Raw genomic sequence first — 20,178 nt, forward strand, 5'->3', positions numbered from 1 at the left:
ACATATATCTGATCTGTGAGCTTGTTAACCTGAGTCTGACCACGGTTCCTGACTGTTCTCCTCTGTTCTCCTGCTGCCGCTCTCAGCTGCTGAGTGAGGAAGCGGACAAAGTAAGTGCCTCCACCGGTGCACGCTGCGTCAGTGTGTGTGTGTGTGTGTTTAAGATGTGCTCGGTCTAACGCTCTGTTTCGAACCTGCAGGCAGAGCACGAGCTCCGTGTGGCCCAGACAGAGTTCGACCGGCAGGCCGAGGTTACCAGACTGCTTCTGGAAGGCATCAGCAGCACACATGTGAGTCAGTGTTGCTATGTGACCTTCTGTGTGAGCCAGCGGTGAGGGGCAGTTAGTCACAACGAGGACGTGCAGGATTATACTTTTTTTTTTATTTTTTTTATTCAGGATAGCCCCTTGAGATGAATCATCTCATTTTCGAGGGGGTCCTATACAGAACCACAGAACCAACTCTCTGTATCAGATCTCACTGCCCTGATGAAACACTCTGACATACTGTACAGACTAAACAAATGGGATAGAACATGATAAATAATGAAGTGGTTTCGGACACAGCTCGACTACCCATCTTTATGCTAATCCAACTATCTCCAGGGTCCAGTCGTTCAAAGGTTATCTGATTGGATTTTGGATAATGGATTGGATGAAGTCTTGAAAATGGGGTGTTTAAAAACGGATTCTGCGATAGCATTAGATTTTTTTTATTATTATTATATTTTTGGGACTTTTCATGCCTTAATTGGATAGGACAGTTGAGAGAGAGTGAGCTAAGGCATAGTGTTCTTTTTGTTTTGTTTTAATAATCTGGGCGGACAAAGCAAGTTTATTTGTATAACCTACGAGTAGTCCTCCACTCCACCCTGTCCAACAGTTTGTCTCAAAGGGCTTTACACAACATTATAACAACATCCTCTGCCCTTAGACCCTCACATCAACTGAGGAAAAACTCCCAAGAAACAGGGAAAAAGTTGGAGAAAGCTCAGGGTGAGCAACAGAGGAGGAGATCCCCCACCTAGGACGGGCAGACGTGCAGATGTTGTTACAGACAAGACAACAGTTTATAACACAGAAAATGATGTAAAAACATGGCAATGGAATCGTATAGTTGAGAGAAATGGGAGAGGGGGGGGGGGGGGGGGGGGGGGGGGGGTGACACACAGGATAAAAACATCTGGATTGTTCTGATCCCAACAGTTTGGTGGATTCAGGAACAAAATGTGATTTAAATTAAATTCAAACTGGTCAAATAAACAGCATTTAAAGCAGAAGTAAGTGATATATTTGTGTTAATATAAGTCTTAAATAGTTATATCTTCCGACAGCAATCACTTACATAGAGTGTTTGGTCTGAAACACGGGTCTCTCAGTCCCTCTGCTCTGCTCTGAGCCGAGGAGAAAACATTTATCGTATCCTACAGTTTTTATCCAATGAGGAGAGAGAACGGCATGCAGGGCTGTGTGTGCAGCCAAGGGACGCCGTGAATGTGGCGACGTAGGGACGAGGACTGTTATGGTGCGTTCAAGGAAACTCGTATTTTTCCGACCGTGAAGTCGTACCAGTTCGATCTGGTACGAGTTCACCGGTCGGAAGTTACGAGTGGCCGTTATAGTGACTTTCACCGGTAAAACAGGTCGGAAAAACACGAGTGGGTTGCCTGGAACGCTACAAAGTCGTAAGTTGTGACTTGAAGCTGTAATTTACGATTTCAAAAGCCTGCCTGGAACGCAGCATTAGCGAAAACGACCGGACCACTTACTTCTGCTTTAACATGTAGTATATCAACATTTATTTATGTATATATTGCAACTGATTAGCATTACAGTGATGAAGTAAATAAAATTAACTTTTGATCATTCAACTAATTAAGAACTCTTTTTTTTTTTTTTACCAACTACTGGACATTTAAATGAAATTCTAATTTTGAATCAAAACAAATTCACAATGTTTTTGAGTAATGTATATTTCCTTTTTTTATACCCTGATAGGGTCTGGCTGTTTAAGACATACATACAACAGTACATAGGCCTACACACCATTTTCAAATAAACACACTTTGAGTGACCCCATGCTGCTATTCTACCTGTTTGTTTACATACCTAGCAGCCTTTAGTGTGATACGCAGTCCCAGTCAACACTCGTTATCTGGATTTGGTTGAAAAGTTTGTATCTGGATCAGATTTATGGACTCCAACTTTGCTCTGAACAAGTGGGACAAAATTACCTGGATCAGTGTGTTTTAATGACAATGTTTGGTGCTTGATGAAAGGAGCCATCGTGTTCTGCTCACTATGTCTTCTGTCCTCCATCGACAGCTCAACCACCTGCGCTGTCTGCAGGACTTTGCGGAGGCTCAGGCCACATACTACGCCCAGTGTCACCACTACATGCACGAGCTTCAGAGGGAGCTGAGCAGGTGAGCATCCACTACTGCTGACAGTGACCCTAGCTGCACCCGCAGTCTGACACATGGAGGTTAGATGAGGATAATGCTCAGGTCAGTCGGCGGTCGGCAGCAACAAAAAGTGTCACGTTTCCAGACTAAGCGGTGGGTTCACAGTTGGAAGTGCATGTACACAAACAGAATCACGTGCTGCCTTTTTTTACATCCCCAATTCCAACAAGTGCAATGATTTGCACTTGGTATGGTTGGTATGGAACACAGTGTGTATATATAGGCTATATATATGTATATATATATCATATTTATTTTAGTCTCAGGGTCGATAGGCAAGACCAACAACACAACAACAAACACACAATAAAAGAGAAAGAAAATTTGTCATTTCTAGAAAGTTGAAAAGAGACAATCATACCAGTGTCTACAGTACAGAGACTGATAACTGATGGAGCTACACTGGATGTTGGTCAAACTACATGTATTGATAATATGATTTTCTGAGGTATTAAAGGGATAGTTCAACATTTTGGCAAATTGGCCCATTGCCATAATCCCTAGGAGTAGGTTCGTTACCTTTAATTGTCGGTGCAAGCTGTTTGTAGAACGGCGGAGCAGAGCCGCGAGCTGCTCAGAGCTACAGTACGGTACGGAGGCTCATGGGATTTCTTGGTTTCCCTCATCAAACTCATCAAATACACAATCCAACAACTCCAAAACGCTCTGGTGGACAAGTTGTGACCTGCACATTCACCACGCTATGAGATAACGGAATGTTACGAGACAGAGTTGTTTTCGAGGTAAATTCATGCAAAACCCCTAATGCACATTCTTGTCGGGGGCAGTTTTTTGGCAAACAGTCTCTGCATTTGCCTCGAAAACAACATCGTCTCGTAACCTTCTGTTATTATCTCACAGTGTGGTGAATGTGCAGGTCACAACTTGTCCACCAGAGCGTTTTTGAGTTGTTGGATTGTGTATTTGATGAGTTTGAGAAATTCCATGAATCTCCGTAGCGTAGCTCTGAGCAGCTTGCGCCTCTGCTCCGCCGTTCTAAAAATAGCTTGCACCGACAATTACTCCTCAAACTATAAGGATTATGGCAATGGGCCAATATCCCAAAATGTTGAGCTATCCCTTTAAGCTGACACATAAATCTATACATTAGGTTTCTAAGCACAGCATTAAGGCTGTTGACACGTGCATTTACAAACATTTTTCTCGCACTCAGTCATGTCCTCTGTAAGGAAGTGGCCAAGGTATTTGACCTTTTTTTCAGGAAGCAATATTATTATTTGACAGTTTAAAAACAGGAAAAGCTATTTTTTGGTCCGCTCTAGTGCGGCAGATCAGTACATAACTCTTGCTGGCATTATATTTTATGTCGTCTTCAGTACCATACAGAGCAGACATTCAGCAGCTGTTTGAGACCAGCACTGCACGGGAGAAAAACAACATGACAAAATCATCCGCATACCTCAGGTGGTTCACTTTTGTGTTTCCAATCATACACCCAGTATTACAGGCTGTGAGTTGCCTCGATGCTTGAGTAAACATCAAATATTTAACATAAGGAATTATACCATTTTAAGGAGGAAAACAGTTCATTTTGAGTTTAATGGCAGCAACACATCTTGCAAAAAAGTTAACCACCACTAGTCCATCAACATCTGGGAACAGTTTTTGGAGGAGGATGTTGTTCCATTCTTGTCTGATATAGAATTCCAGCTGTTCAACAGTCCTGGGTCTTCTTTACCGGATTTTTCATTTTTTGATCTGCCAAATGTTTTCAGTTGGTGAGAACTGCAGCCAGGCCAGTTCAGCACCTACAGTAGTCTCTGCTGCTACAAAAAACATGCTTATGTACAGTAATGGATGCAGTATGCCATTTAGCATCATCTTGCTGAAATGTGCAAGGCCTTCCCTAAAGAGGGGTTTATCTGAAAGGGGGCATATGTTGTTTTGAAACCTTTCCGAATTGAAAGGTGCTTTTCCAGATATGTAAACTGCCTATGCCATAAGCACTAATGCTCCCCCATATCAGAGATGCAGGCTTTTAAACGGTGCACTGATAACAGGCCAGATGGTCCCTTTCAATTTCAAAATTTGCTTCATCTGACCACAGAAGTTTTCCACTTTGCGTCAGTCCATTCACATATGGCTGGATGGATGGTGGTCTCACATGTGTTTTTTTTTTCAATTATAGAGCTTTAAATCAAGCTGATTTAGCATTAGTTCTGGCAGGCCATGACGTCAAGCTCTAAATCAGCACAGCTTAGCTGTCAACACCGAGCAGATCAGTGATTGAATTGCATTCAGAGCACGCTATTTAAAGACCCACTCCCGTGAAAATCGTGTTTTTTTAGCTTTTCACATGTTCCTGTGGCATTTTTCTGATGTTAGAGGACATAGTAGCAGGGAAAGAAGTGCAAAATTGCATTTCTGAGTTTTTCTGCCTTCAAACTGCTGTGAACCAATGGCAGACGCAAACTGGCAGTTTCAGGGAGACTGTGGTTGACCGTGTCACAGCTCCAGGGGAGGGCACTAGTGCTACAAGCTCCCGCCCTGCTCTGCATCTGGCTCAGAGGTGAAAGGCTTGGCAGCTCGGTGTAGTTGTCAAGATATAACAGGTATAGCTCACCTGGTAGAGCAGCTTGCACCGTGAGCAAGGACTATGTTCCAGTCTGGGATCGAATCCCAGTGTGGAGTTTTACGCTAAACGCGCTGAATCTGTAATTGTACAATGTCCAGCTGTCAGCAAGCGGGGGGGGGTGGGGTGCGAGGAGGTGGCTGGGCGGGTGCAGAGCAGCGCAGTCTCCGCCCACCCTCCAGAGGTGCATTGCTAATGTGCATTGCTAATGAGCTGGTTTTAACATGACCGAAAAGGGTCGCGGGAGTGGGACTTTAAACTGCTCTAGCCCGACGTCACCTCCCTTGCTGCTGCTTCCTCTGCTGGCTTTTTTGCAACCCACCTCTACTATGGTCAAGATTTACAAAACTGAAAGGTAGTCTTATGAATACTAAAAAAAAAGAAAAAAGAACAGAACTTTTTAGAAAAGACCCTTTTTCGGCAGATTTTTGTGCTACTGCAGATAATTTTGTCAACTTGTAATATACACATTTTTTGAGTATATTAAAATGTGCTTTCTCAATTTCTAAAATTTGGATTTGAGGGGGCAAGACATTTATTTGAGGGGGCACTGCCCCCTCTTGCCCCTGCGTAGAGCCGGCCCTGGCTGGGAGAAGTTTCAGAGTCCTCCGTACCTTCTCTGAGTTACAGCGGGGCTCGGCGCAGCACTGCAATGTCCATATGACGGTGGCGAACGGAGCGAAGAAAAGTGAGCTCCGTTTGCCACCGTCATATTGCAGTGCAGTGCTGCAGGGAGACCCCCTGTAACTCAGAGAAGGCACGGAGGACTCTGAAACTTCTCCCAGCCCTTAGTCGACATGAGGGTGAGTAGATAATGAGTGACATTTGAATTTTGAGTGAACTATCCCTTTAAATATTATTTTGACATAGTGGTCCTGACAGAACCTGCATTTGTGGATGGCACGATGAATTGTGTTTACAGACAATAATTTGTGGAAGTGATTCTGAGCCCATGCAGTCATGCAGTCCCTTACAGAATCAGACCTGTTGTTTTTTATGCAGTGCCACCTGAGGGTCCAAAGATCACTATTCTATATTGACTTTTGGCCTTTGCTCTTGTAGTATTTTGAGTGCAACAATATTTTCCAATTCCACAATTTTCCATTGAGGAACACTGGGCCTCATTCATCAATATCTTCTTAAGAAACCTCTACACTAGATTCATTAAACATGTTTGGAGACCGCTGAAATGTTTGTAGCTGTGTTTTTAAATTAATGAATCCCATCCCCTCATAAATTAAGCGCGTGCCAGGTGATCCTAATTAACACAGGATTAGCATAGGTAAATACCCCATCACTGCCCATAAAAGGGCATGAGACTGCAGGGCCGTGTGCACACAGAAACCACAAAAACTGAGCGGAGAAGGCGAGTAGGGAAAGGAAGTTAAAATGCCCAAATGAAAATCTACAGACAGACCACCGGACTCAAAATGTAACAAGAACTTTAGTAGAGCTGAAGCGGAGCTACTGCTGCAGGAAGTGAACAAAAAAACAGCTTTTAGTGTATTTGGTAGCGTCAGCAGTGGATGCATAATAACTGTCAAGATGAGCAGCAGACTGTGAGAAACAGATCTGTGCTGTGTCACCAGTTCCAGTGTGTTTAGGCTGCACTTTCCCTCTTTTGTCGTCAGTTCATTGACAGCGTGCACTTGAGTGCGTAGTGAAAAAGCGTCACTCAGGGCGTCAGTTCATTTTGTGTTTACATGCAACAAGTGAAAGATCAGCACTTCTCCACATCTTCATCTGCTCAACTGTAGTATCCCTGACAAATGTTTTCGACAGAGGAAAGAATAAAAACAACACTACATATCCTCTAACTAACAGAACATCTCTCTGTATACAAAGGCTGGAGGTTGTCTTCTCCTTAGAGTGGACATAATTGAAAGGTCCACAGTAGGGGATTTCTCTGAAGCCACTTTTTTTATGTGCAACCAAGAAAATCTTCAAAATCATGAGGTCAAGAGATAGGAATAACCTTCCAGCAGCCTTCAGGAGGGAGTTCCTGGTGCAGGAAGAAAATGAAACATCAGGCAAGGCAATTTTCTAATTTCTATAAATTATAAAAATGTATATTTATAATTTATATACATTTCTATAGCCCATTTTTACAAACAGTTAATGGGCAGCGGTGGCTCTGGAGGTAGAGCGGGTCACCCAATAATCAGAAAACGGGAGAAACCTCAGGGTGAGCAACAGAGGAGGGATCCCTCATCCAGGACAGGCAGACGTGCAATAGACACAGAAAAACATGCAAATGGAATCGGTCAGTAAACTAGAGCTGATGAAGGCAACTTCATTCCAGGATCAGACATTAAATGTCCCCACACTTTCCCATTCAATATGTTGACACAACCAAAATATGTGGACACAGCATCGATCCCAGTGCTGGCCCAGGTTACTTGGATTACTTGGAGTCATTCATTGACCTTTAAACAGTGCTTAGGATGACGCACTCTCGTAAAAGAGTGAGTCTCACTAAGATTTCTATTACATGTGACAGATAAGTAAACCAAGAACACATTGAAGATGTTGCTTTTTTGTATTTTCTAAACCTCCATTGCTGAGTAATACCAAAACCACAGCTCACAAAGCAGTGCTGCTCTGCCCCCCTCTGACTCACAGAGGTCCAGAGGGAGTTACAGTGTGTCACGGATTAATGTTTTAATCAGAAACTGAACTGGTGGATGTACAAGATATGTATTATGATGCAATAACAAACATTACTTGCTGCAGTGCTGAAGGCAGAACAGACACCACTGGATTATTTTGTCTGTGTCTGAAATGTGTTGTGGGAAAAGATGTAGCTCAGTACTCCTTTTATCTTTATTATCTTCAGAAATTAAATGTGACTTATTGCGCAGACCTCCCCCGAGGTACTGAACAAACTGTTTACTCATCTGGGGCACATGAGTAACTAACCTTCCCATATACTGTATGTACAGTAGCTAAACTCTTCTTAGTTCCTGTCTACTGGTCTGATCCATCCATCCATCCATCCATCCATCCATCCCTCCCTCCCTTCCTTCCTTCCTTCCTTCCTTCCTTCCTTCCTTCCTTCCTTCCTTCCTTCCTTCCATCCATCCATCCATCCATCCATCCATCCATCCATCCATCCCTTCTTTCCTTCCTTCCTTCCTTCCTTCCTTCCATCCATCCATCCATCCATTCCTTCCTTCCTTCCATCCATCCATCCATCCATCCATTCCTTCATTCCTTCCTTCCTTCCATCCCTCCATCCATCCATCCATCCATCCATCCATCCATCCATCCATCCATTCCTTCCATCCCTTCCATCCATCCATCCATCCATCCCTCCCTCCCTCCCATCCATCCATCCATCCATCCATCCATCCATCCATCCATCCATCCATCCATCCATCCATCCATCCATCCATCCATCCATCCATCCAATCCAAATAAGATAGATTACTTAAGTGTGCAGGATCATGGATCAAACAACTTCACATTCTCATATTCGCACCTATGCACATTTTAGAGTCACCAATCAACCTGATGTACATGTCCCAACATAGCCCCATACCTCTGGGCTGAAGCAAGGACCTTCTTGCTGTGAGGCTAACCTCAGTTCGAAAGCCAAATGTTTAGTAAAGAGATCAAAGACAAGAGGTTAGGGCTTTCTCTGCCAGTAATGTGTAATAAACATAGTGTCTGTACAGTGTATGAGTCCCCAGGGACTCTGTACAGTCATATGTGTACAAATATTTAGATGGTGAAGAGCACTGATCTGAGAGCAGTGTTCTAGAAAGCCTGCTGGCCCTCTCCAGTCTAATGATGGCTGCTGAATAAGGAGCCAGCCTTTTGTGTAAACAAATGCAGGTTTTTCCAAAGTTCATATGTGGTCTGGAGGAGGAGGCGATTAATAAAGGTCAACACACATTAACATTATGACCAGTCCAGCACTGCTTATGTTACTGATGCATCACCTACCACTGAGCTTACTGTCATTCACTTTTATTCTCTGATGTAATATATCCACAGTTACTATCTAGTACAATTCATAACATGTATCATTTTTGTATTTCTTTTCATAAAGTGTAAGGGAGACTGCGAATGGTTGTAACACTTTTTGTCTCAGCTCCTATAACTTGCAGAGTGTTCATTGTAGGGCTCCCAAATTTTGACACAGGTTACACTCATTTGTCCACTACAAATAGCAGTGCCTTAAAGGACAATTCCGGGCAAAATCAACCTAATATTTTAGGTCTTAATGAAGGATTCTGAAGATTTTCTTTTTAATTTCTCCTGTTCTGTCTGTCCCCACATCGCCATGGCTGTGATGAATGGGAGCAGACCGATCTTACACTGTTAAAGAGGAACTATGCAAGTCTGGTCGCTTTTCCGCTGTTTTGCTAACCCTCCTCCTGGCCATGTGCATTTGTTTACAAAGAAGCCAGCAAAAAATCAATACATGGAGTGGTGGATAACGTTATAACATACGATGTGTCGCGGTGTGGATTTCCTTTAAACTTCTTCAACTACAGTATATCACATAATTCACCATTCAATGTCCAATGCAAGGAGTGCCACTGTTACAACCGACCCCACTAGGTGTTTTTTTTACCTGCCTGTCCATTGTCTCAGTGTATGCTCTGATGAAGGTCGTCTGAGACCGAAAGCTTAGCTTTTAATGAAGTGAGATTGCATAGATCTAAGTGTGCAGAGATCTCTTTCTTCAGTTTGGACACTTTTGATGCCCCCAGCACCTTAGCAAAGAACCAGCCGGGTGAAGCGGCAGCCCCTTTTTGCAACCACTATACCAGGGTAGGTTAAAGCAGATATCAGCTTCACGGCCGTTTCGGCTAATGCTGCGTTCAAGGCAGGCTTTTGAAACCGTAAGTTACAGCTTCAAGTCACAACTACGACTTGGTAGCGTTCCAGGTAACCCGTAGCTCGTGTTTTTACCATCCTGTTGTCTGTGAAAGTTCCCTATAACGGCCACTCGTAACTTCCGACCCGTGAACTCGTACCAGATCGAACTGGTATGACTTCACAGGAAGGAAAAACACAAAGTACGAGTTTCTTTGAACGCACCATGAGTTAGCAGCCCCCGCCCTTGTCAGGCATCAATTGGTCCTCGTGCTACGTCACCACATTCACGCGCATCCCTTGGCTGCACACACAGCCCTTCATGCCGTTCTCTCTCCTCATTGGATAACACTTGTATCCCACAAGGAAAATTTTCTCCTCGGGTTACAGCAGAGCAGAGTGACGGAGAGACTCGTGTTTAGGCTGAAATACTTCATGTAAGTGATTGCTGACGGAAAATAGGACTATTTAGGACTTATATTAACAAAAACATTCCACTGATATCTGCTTTAACACAACCTGGTTTAAATTGTAACAGTGAGACTAAAAACTGAGACCACACCGCAAAATATGCATCCATGTAAGTTTTTTGTGCATGTTTCAACACTAAAGCATCTTTCTGTGGTTCAGTATGAACAAAAAGAACTCATCACTGACGGCTTAATAAGAGCAGTGTCAGAGGTGTGGATCCTAACATTAGAAAGCTGTAATAATACCAGTGAATGTTGTACATGTATGAAGCACAAGGTCAGAAGCAGCTCATAGTCCATGTAAAATTCCAGGAAAGACGGTGACACAACGATAAAAGGTGTTACAACCATCCCCACACCTGTCAGCCACTGTTTGACTAGCTGTACCAGCATGGTGGTTTGAAATGACAAGTTACTTAATTCAAAGGTCAATGGTCTTGATACTGGTCAAAATTTAGTCTTGGTCCAAAAGATTTGTTTCTTACCTGAAAAAAAGTTTTCGGCTGTAAAACCTACACTCGTCTTCTTCATACGGCAAATACTGCAAATTCTCATGCAATGTCAGGGAGTGAGTGGGTATTGATCAAATAACTCCAATGTTATCCCTTGTTTGTGAAAGTGATGCTGTTACAACCATCCCTTTGTTACGCAATCATCCCCGGTCTCCCCTATATTATATAACTGGTGGACTCACAGCAGAGCAGTCCATTCTTTCTTCGATGAGTCAGCTGAGTCAGCTGAGTCAGTTCTCTGGCTATTTCATGTGAATGTTGGATCAAGGAGTTATTAATATAGTTACTGCATTTTGGGTGGTACGTACCACAGAGAAACTAGAGAAACATTTTTGTTACTTTCAACAATATTTTTTGTTCCAGCCACATCCAGCTCCCTTCTAGGCAATATCTTAGATATGCCCAAGATAATATATCTGCTATTATAGGATAAGTAATATGAATGCATATCAGGTGCACCTAAGCCCCCCATTTTTCTAGAGATGGTTAGTTTTTTTGGTTTTGATTTTTGGTTTTGTATCTCTCCACAAAAAATGTATATTTATTTCCTTAAACCACTGCTGAGGAAACTTGAGAGGTATTGCGGACATGAGGAATGATAGTCTCGGCAGCATGTACTTCTGCTCTTCCCCACATAACAAGTGGACTCACAGCAGAGTCCATTCTTTCTTGGATGAATCAGGTGTTTATATGAGAATTATGTTCTTTGATTTCTCAAGTTCTTTATAAACACTACCAACACTACCAATCCCCCTATTGTAAAGTCGTATGTGTTGCGGAGGGCTCCAGAAGGCCAGAACCGTGCCAGAGCCATGCCGGAACCAGGATTCACTTCCACAGCCAGGGAAGGGACACTGGAATTTAAACATATTGGCTCCGCTGCCATGCCGAAGCGGAGACGTGTCTCTCACGCATCTGGTAGAATTCAACCTGGGGCTCCACAAGGTCTGTTCTGGCTCAGTTCCTGTAAGGCAGACTTTAAGTGGGTCCTGCCACAGAAATATTCAGACACATTGTGTTGTGTATCAGGAAATAACAGGAAAGGGAGAACAGGGATCTGACAATGAATGGAGCAAGAAGAACTGGCCCTGGCAACAGGAAATGTTAAGGGGGCCCGGGCCCGGGCACACGTCTGGATGATCTCAGAGTGGTGGTTGTCGGCTGGAATCCTACAACTGGCAGGAGCCGAGTTGTGAAATGCTGTCAGTCTGACCTCAACACAAGGAGACTGGACAAAAAGGCTGAGACTGTGATTGACCTGATAGTGCCACAATGAGGTTGGCATTTTGGCCAAGTGTTTTTAATGCTAATGCATGCTAATTGGCTAAATTAATATGATAAACACGACTTGTTAGCACTGTTACTGAGCATATTAGCATAGCCTACTCACACTAACTATTAGTCAAGTCTCTATTGATCTCCCTTGGGTAAAATTTGGCTTGGCTGGAGTTTTGCAATTACATCGCATCTTGGGAAGAATCCCAGAGATTTTTCTTTGAAAGTAAAGTTTGGCACACTATAAACAACTTTTCCTGTTTATAGGAACATACTTACTGTAATCACAAACATACAGAATCTTGATTTAATCATTTGGATATATACAGCCAAAATACATTCATTAAGTGTATAGGATAGGTGGCTCAACTTACCCCTGGCCAAATGGATCAACTTACCCCACAGCTACCTTAGCTTGGGTTTATTGCTCTCACAGCTAAAATGGTGCAGTTTCATGCTAGGTTTACTACCTCATGTTGTAGCTCATAGATACCACAACCCATGTATAAAACAAATTTGCAGTCATCTCTTTTGGTCTAAACACAATTCTCATGAAACTTATGATCGACAAAATTCATTCTCAAATGATTTTTTGGTCATAAATGTTAAACCACTTTACTCACGTGGTTCTAATCTTCACAGACTCCATGAAATGATGCCTGCCTCCCAAATATTTGGTCCCATGCTAACTTTTTCCTATAGTTTCCTAGAAACAAGGGGTGGGTCAACTTACCCACTGGCTCATCTTACCCCACTCTCCCCTACAGTACATAGGAGAAATTCAAGACCACAAACATGTAGCTACGAGTCATATCTCCAGATTAGTTTTCACTTGTGCAGGTGGAGGCTGCAGCAGCTGACACATGAAAATCTTGAATAATACACATCTGGGTTTGGCCACAGAACACATGAGCTCTAAATGAATAAGCTGGGTATCGGCTTCAAAGGCTCATCATAACTTCATCATCTTTCGTTCCAATGGACAGCAGCGTCGGAGGCGGCATATGCTTTAATTGCCTGTGTGCCCCTACGTTCCTTTTGGGGTACGGAAGATGATTAGGGCCACTGTGGGGAAAAAAGTGAGTTCTGACTTTTTTCTCCGAATTCTGACTTTTTTTTTCTAGTCTCGGAGATTAAAAAGTCAGAATTCTGTGAAAAAAGTCAGAACTCACTTTTTTCCCACAGCAGCCCTAATCCTCTTCTGTATGTGGGAATCCCAAATTTTCCTATAAAATGGCCGCGTCCCACCCATAGACTGTAAAAAGAATGGACGTAGCGTCCGTGACGTCACCCATTGGTTTTGGGGAGTCGTTTTTGTGACTCAAATATGGCGGCCTGAACAGCGCCATGTTGGATTGGCCGGCCGAGAACCCGCCCACTGGCCTCGAAGCAGCTGTCCACGGAGCTGCTCGGACCTGTCACTCAACGTTTCCGCGCCCTAATTGGCCAGAGTTTTAACCTAATAACAGTAAAACGGTAGAGTTAAAAAAAAATTAGAGGTAGGGTAGAAGCTATCGATTGAGAAAAAAAAACCTTCTGACACCAGGCTTTTAACATGTTTATTGAGGATGTAAAATCGGCGATTTTAACATGGGGGTCTATGGGGAATGCTCCCTTCTGACACCAGCCCCCAGAGGAAGCCGGGGGGATTGCAGTTTTTTTAACGCGGAAGTGAGCTTCACTTCTCAGACCCACAACTGCCCCCTTGGTCCCACCTAAACTCTTCCGCTTTCTTTTTAGAGCGGTCTTTTGTTCCGGGTTCTTTTATGTTTTATTTGGCCTTCATTTAATGTTTTGAATATAAATACATTAATCTGGTGTTTATCCTAGTAAGGGCTCGGGTTGTGTCCAGGAGGATATATTGTTTTATTATTTTATGTCATCCTCATCAGAATAAAGACGCACTGAGACAGCAGCACTGTGGTTCTCCTTCATCAAAAACACAACAGGTTCCTCACATATGTATAGTATGTACACACATTACAGTAGCTCCAAGCACAGTTTGTGCATACTGTACCTCAGAGAAGCAAAGATGTTGTTCTCAGTTTTCAGACATGAAAAGGATTGGATTAAAATCTGATTTAGAACATGTGAAATATGTAACTGATGCAGTTTTTATGTTTAGCAGCTGATTTGGTCGTGTGTGTAGTGGTCTGTAGAGTTTATGGATTCCTTCTCTCAAACACCATTGTTGTTGTGTTTATTGTAGAGTCTCTCACTGAACTCGGGCTAAATGTTTTGCTGTTTTTGGACCACCATCATAGTGTCTGACTTTCTTCTCCACCTGTTTGCCATTTTATAGAGCTCATTTGTAAAGAGGCAGATTGATGTCAAGTAGAGCATTGACGTGGGTGGCATGTGTTGTGGTGGGTCACTGAAGCATTGGTTTAGCTCCCAGATCAAAGTGGAGTTTTCAAAGAAAGCTGGTGTAATCCTTTCTTTGAAGAAAACACTGAATATCATATAGATACTTATCAGTAGGTGACGTCACGGTGCGTTCCACCGGGCCGCCGCCATGCTGGGTACCGAACACTGAGTTAACCTCTATTCAGATCAGTGCAGCCACATCCTCTCTGACCAGAAGACTGCTGCCTGATGTAGTTTGGATATGGATATTTCTCATTTTGATGGCCTTGCCTTGAAAGCACACACCTCCAGCACCTTTCTGCTGAGACGAGCTTTGACAGCGCGGTGCGCCGCTCTCTCTCCCGTTAAAAGTTAATCTAGCTCACCCAGTGGACCTCTCTCTCTCTCTCCTCGTCTCTCTCTCTCTCTCGCTCACTGTCTCTCTCCTGTTACTTATATGTGTTAAACCAAATACGAAAAGCCAAATCAAATCAAAAATGCGTAGCCCACTTCTTTTTTTTTTTTTCTTTTTTTTAACTCACAGACATTTATTTTCATAAAGTAATAAAATATCTCGACATTTTGCCACCGTTAACATTGAGACAAAAGGCTGCAGGAATGGAAGAAGAATTCGGCAAATCATCTTATCACGCAAAAAGGCACAACAAACAGGTTTTGCACAATGGTTTGCACAGAAAAGTCTTAAAATATGCGCAACACCTTCTCATCACAATCCACGCCATCTACACAGTTACGATATCAGCTCAGCTGTTATTAAAACCCAACTCATCAGGACGCGATGACCACCACTCACATTAAACAAACCGTTAACAATTAATCCACACTCAAACCGAAGCAACAATAGTGTTAACTGTACTCAACAAGCTATTATTACAAGGTTTACAGCAGATATGACAGACAACCTGGGCCGTGTGTGTGCGTGAAAGGGAGGGAGGGAGAGAGAAAAAGTAGGTAAAAGCTGCTAGCTGTTAGCTACCGTAGCTCAGGCGTCGGTCTCCCGTCAGGTAAAAGCTGCTGTTTATTCCTCAAATGAAGCTTGTGAAGTTGTTGAGCCTCTCCGGTACAGTTATCCATCACTGCTGTTGAATTACCCGCTAAACTGCTGGACGCTAAAACCGAGGGGGCGTCTGTGTGTTTACAATTCACGAAAGCAACGTGAACGTACGTGCCGCTCACACTCAGTAGAGTGAGGCAGCCTCCCTTGGCGTACATGTCTCCCAAGCTGTTTAATGACGGTAAAAATGAAACAAAGTAAATATCCTGCATAGTTTCTCTTTTCTGTGCTGCGCTGATCAGAGCGGCGTCCCTACCTAGTGTATTTTACTTAGCAACGATCTGTTAAACAGGAATAACAGACTGTTAAATGCAAAATCAAGATGTAAATAAATATCAGAAATATCAATAAATTATCGGAATACGACATTCAATAGAGCCATGTAATAAAAAAAGGTTTATCCACTATTTTTGTGAGATTTGATGTCACAGCCATGGATGTATTAGGTCACAGCCCATAGACTGCCTTTGGAAGTCGGTACCCAAGATGGCGCTGTGACCAGCTGCGAACGCTGTGTGACGTCACGTGATATCTATCAATACTGACACAAAATATATCCAGACTGACTAATCCATTATCATTGTGCTCCAAAAAAAAGCTTTAGTTTATCTTTCTTTGTGGTCCAAAATGTATTCAATAGCTCCCAGACAGTTTTCTATAACAAACAACAAAGAGATTTTGTATACAGCTAGAATAGGAGAAATTCAAGACCATATGAGTCATATCTCCAGATTTGTTTTCACTTGTGCAGATGGAGGCTGCAGCAGCTGACACATGAAAATCTTCAATAATACACATCTGGGTCTGGCCACCATGTGCCCTCTTGGCCACAGAACACATGAGCTCTAAATGAATAAGCTGGGTATCGGCTTCAAAGGCTCATCATAACTTCATCATCTCTGTCTGTCCCCTCACACTCTCACTTTCAGACATGCTAACGCTGTCGGCCCCTCCAACTCCTCCGCTGCTGTCTGCCCAAGCCCCGTTTCATCTGCCTTCCTGTCTGGACCATCGCCTCCTGGAGCCGCCGTCTCCTCCTCCTCATCCAGCCCGAAGCCCAGCACGCTGCCAATGGAGCAGAGTCCATTCCCTGTGACTGGCACCAGGAAAGCGAAGGTCCTGTATGACTATGACGCTCATGATGTCAGCGAGCTTTCCCTCTTGGCCGATGAGGTACAGTGGCTCTTCATGACTCACCCCACACACACACATCTCCTATACAAAAGAACCAACGTCTGACTCAAACAGGAAGCAGCTATAGAGGGCCTTTGGCTGTATGACACACACACACGTTCAACCAGGCAGATGATAGTACAGTACAGTACAGGAAAGATGATTGCTGCTGTCAGGGTGCCAGCTCTGCCGCTTCCTGTAGGATACACTGGTTTTAACTCTCCCTTTGTCGCCATGGCGATGACTAAACAGAGGAAGCGGAGGCTGATTAAAAAGATAACACAGATGGAATTCCGCCACGTCAAGAAAATAACACCCACCCTCGCTGACACTCACCCAAACACACGCATACACACTCTTGGATGGAGTCAGAGGAGGTTGCTGATGTAAATGTCACCAATGAGACACACTGATTCCAACCCATTTACTCAACACATCTGCTATGTAGAGGCTGTTTTTAATAACAAAGCATGTTTTGTAGGACTAAATTGGAGAGTGTGGTGGCAGAAGTTACTCGGCCACCGTCCCCGGTGTCCCAGCTCTTGTCTCTGCGCACGGCGACACAAACGCGCTCTGTGTTAGAGGGGGTGAGCCTGCTGGTTGAGGCGGTGGATCACGGACTATGATTCCGGTTAGAGAATCAAATCAAGGCACTTGGACAGAGAAATCCCTTTTTTCTTCCTTAAATGCAGATTGTTGAAATTCACATCAACGACAACCTATGTGTGTTTAGGTGTGTGTGTATAGTCTGAAACATAGGCTAAAGAAAGACAATAAAATGTGCATTGGAGTCGATATCAAAGTTAACCACAGGAAATATAGAACTGCAAATAATTTGACATTCTCTTCTATTACATATAGTAAGAAACTGAATTGCAATAATGGTGCTACAAACAAAATATTCATTAGGCTATTATTAGGCCATCACAGGCATCCAAAGTTAGCTGCTTGTCAGTGTGACTGGGCATGTCCTGACTTGATCAGATGCATTTCCACCTTTTGACCAGTAGATGGTGTTTTACCTGGAGGGCTTTCTCACACTCTGTAACCCACAAACTTTTGTTTATGACAGTTAAGACTACACAAAACATGTTGTGACATCGTATATGTTATAAAAATATGTTATCCATCGCTCCATGTAATTGATTTTTCGCCGCCTTCATTGTAAACCAAAGCACATTAAAGCACACTAAAGCACACTAAATTGCCCCCTTGGGGATATTAAAGTAAATCAATCAATCACATGGCCGAGAGGAGGGTGAGCAAAACAGAGGAAAAACGACCAGACTTGCATAGTTCCCCTTTGGCAATCATGAATGGTGTCACACACATGCAACTTTAAAGCAGTACTAAAGAACTTTCAGTTTTGGTTGAGTTTGGCGGCGCCTGTGGACCAAAGCGGTAGTGTTTTGCCTGAAGGAAGACTCCATTTCCCATGAACACTAGCGTGAAGCCCTGTAAATATCCTGCATTAAAATTAACAGAAGACATCAAAACTAAGTTTCTGTTTCCAGTGGATCATTTCAAAGTGAAAACACAAACATAATCCATTGCTAAAGTGCTGTTTTGCCTGTTCCCTCCTTGTTGTGACTCGCAAAAGTGAAAGTGAAACTTAAGTGAGAGCAGGGTTCCTACCATGCTCCTCAAAGCTGCTTAGTGCCAGAGAAAGAGATACAGACCCCCTCAGGCCACGACAGAGGTGTCATTCAACTTGTTGTAAGTCGATGTATCATCACAAAAGTTATGAAAATATTTTATGAAGGTTGAAAAGTTCCTTAGTGTTGGTTTAAGAACAGTCAGTGGGTGTGTGAACCAGAGTGTTCTCAGGCATGTTATCTTTTATAGTTCCCAAACACACAGACAATATGGCCACCCTGTTGGTTCTTTCCACAGGACACTCTGTCGTGGGAACCTCTGCTCTCAACCTTTAACCTTTCCTAGTGGACTCTGCTGCAGCTCACAATGCTGTCATCAAAGGGATTACCTGAGTACCACACCTCACAGGGTGAAAAAAGAAGTTCTGTTACCAACAACAACAGAGCCTTTTCAGTTGTGGCCCCAAATTTATGGAACATCCTACCACTCCACATTGGAGCAGGTCAAACCCTGGAGCATTTTAAATCACTTTTAAAAACCCCACCTCTTCTCACTGGCCTTCAACTCACCCTGACACCCTGACTTTCTATTTTAATTTTATTATTAGTATAGCTTTTATTTGTTTTACCTTATTTTAGTGATGGTTTTTATTGCCCTATTTTTTTTATTGTTAATCTATGTTGGTAATTTATGCTGTTTTTTTAATCTATATTGCTGGCACTGGACTGTATTTATGTTGTGCAGTACTTTGGGCAACTGAGGTTGCTATATAAATTAATATAAATATATATATATATATATATATATATATATATATATATATATATATATATATATATATATATATATATATATATTAAATCTAGTTTCTCTCTTTCTCTCTCTCCTTCCAGCTGATCACTGTATACACAGTACCTGGGATGGACCCTGATTGGTTGATTGGAGAACGGGGAAATCAGAAAGGCAAAGTCCCCGTCACCTACCTTGAACTGCTGAGCTAATGGACTACACACCAGACACACACACACACACACACACACACACACACACACACACACACACACACACACACACACACACACACACACACACACACACACACACACACACACACACACACACACACATATCTCAACCTACTATCATGTGTGCATTCAGTACATTTAGTGTATCTCATCTTAAACATTAACTCAAAACCGTGTGTGGGAAAAGATGCTCGACTGAGAAACAACTCACAGGAGGAAACGGTGGTCAACACGTGTGACTGTTTTGATGTGGGTTATTTAGGACTTCATCTTGTCCCAGTGGAATGTCTGGTGAGGCCACATGAAGCTACACTCTCATTTTGTCTGGTGATTTTATGCAATGTTTTTTGTTTGTGTTGTAACGCTGGATTCACAGCTGAGGTCCAGGAACACAGCGATGGGAAACCAGAGTAAGCCTGATGCTCTAAATCACCATCGAGAGGGAAACTGGGACTAACGTGTCCTGTTTGACACTTTTATTTTGAAAGTTATACATATTAACCTCATGTTGGCAGAGATACTGTAGGGACCATATAGTGATATTTTTTTACAAACCACATCCCCATGAGCCTCAGACTGCTGTGAGGTGAGTGCACTGGCAGGCTTGTTCAGACATGTCTGTGGTAACAGCAGCACGGAGAGGCCAAGGAAGCACTGATAGAGAAGTTGTGTTGACGTGAGCAAGAGCTAGGAGCTATAAATCTTTGAGTGTGCACTCAGTTACAAATGCAGACAAAGGAATTGGGCAATATGGGAAATATGGTGTTTGGCATGTGATGAAATCTCACAACAGATAGTAGAGTTTGGTTTGGCAATATGAAT

General features: G+C 43.0%; 1 protein-coding gene across 1 annotated transcript in view; it reads left to right on the top strand.

Annotated features, from left to right (window-relative positions):
• The window catches only part of sh3glb2b (SH3-domain GRB2-like endophilin B2b), a 40,324-nt gene extending 20,980 nt beyond the window's left edge, over window positions 1-19,344 (top strand). Inside the window, exons 7-11 of the mRNA XM_083983794.1 lie at window positions 87-110; window positions 201-290; window positions 2,325-2,425; window positions 16,492-16,735; window positions 19,225-19,344. Of these exons, the coding sequence (XP_083839920.1) occupies window positions 87-110; window positions 201-290; window positions 2,325-2,425; window positions 16,492-16,735; window positions 19,225-19,332 (567 nt within the window). The 3' untranslated portion in view covers window positions 19,333-19,344. The remainder of the gene's footprint in view (window positions 1-86; window positions 111-200; window positions 291-2,324; window positions 2,426-16,491; window positions 16,736-19,224) is intronic.
• The last annotated feature ends 834 nt before the right edge of the window (window positions 19,345-20,178 follow it).

This window comes from Trachurus trachurus, assembly GCF_905171665.1.
Source record: "Trachurus trachurus genome assembly, chromosome: 12".
Taxonomy (NCBI): Eukaryota; Metazoa; Chordata; class Actinopteri; order Carangiformes; family Carangidae; genus Trachurus; species Trachurus trachurus.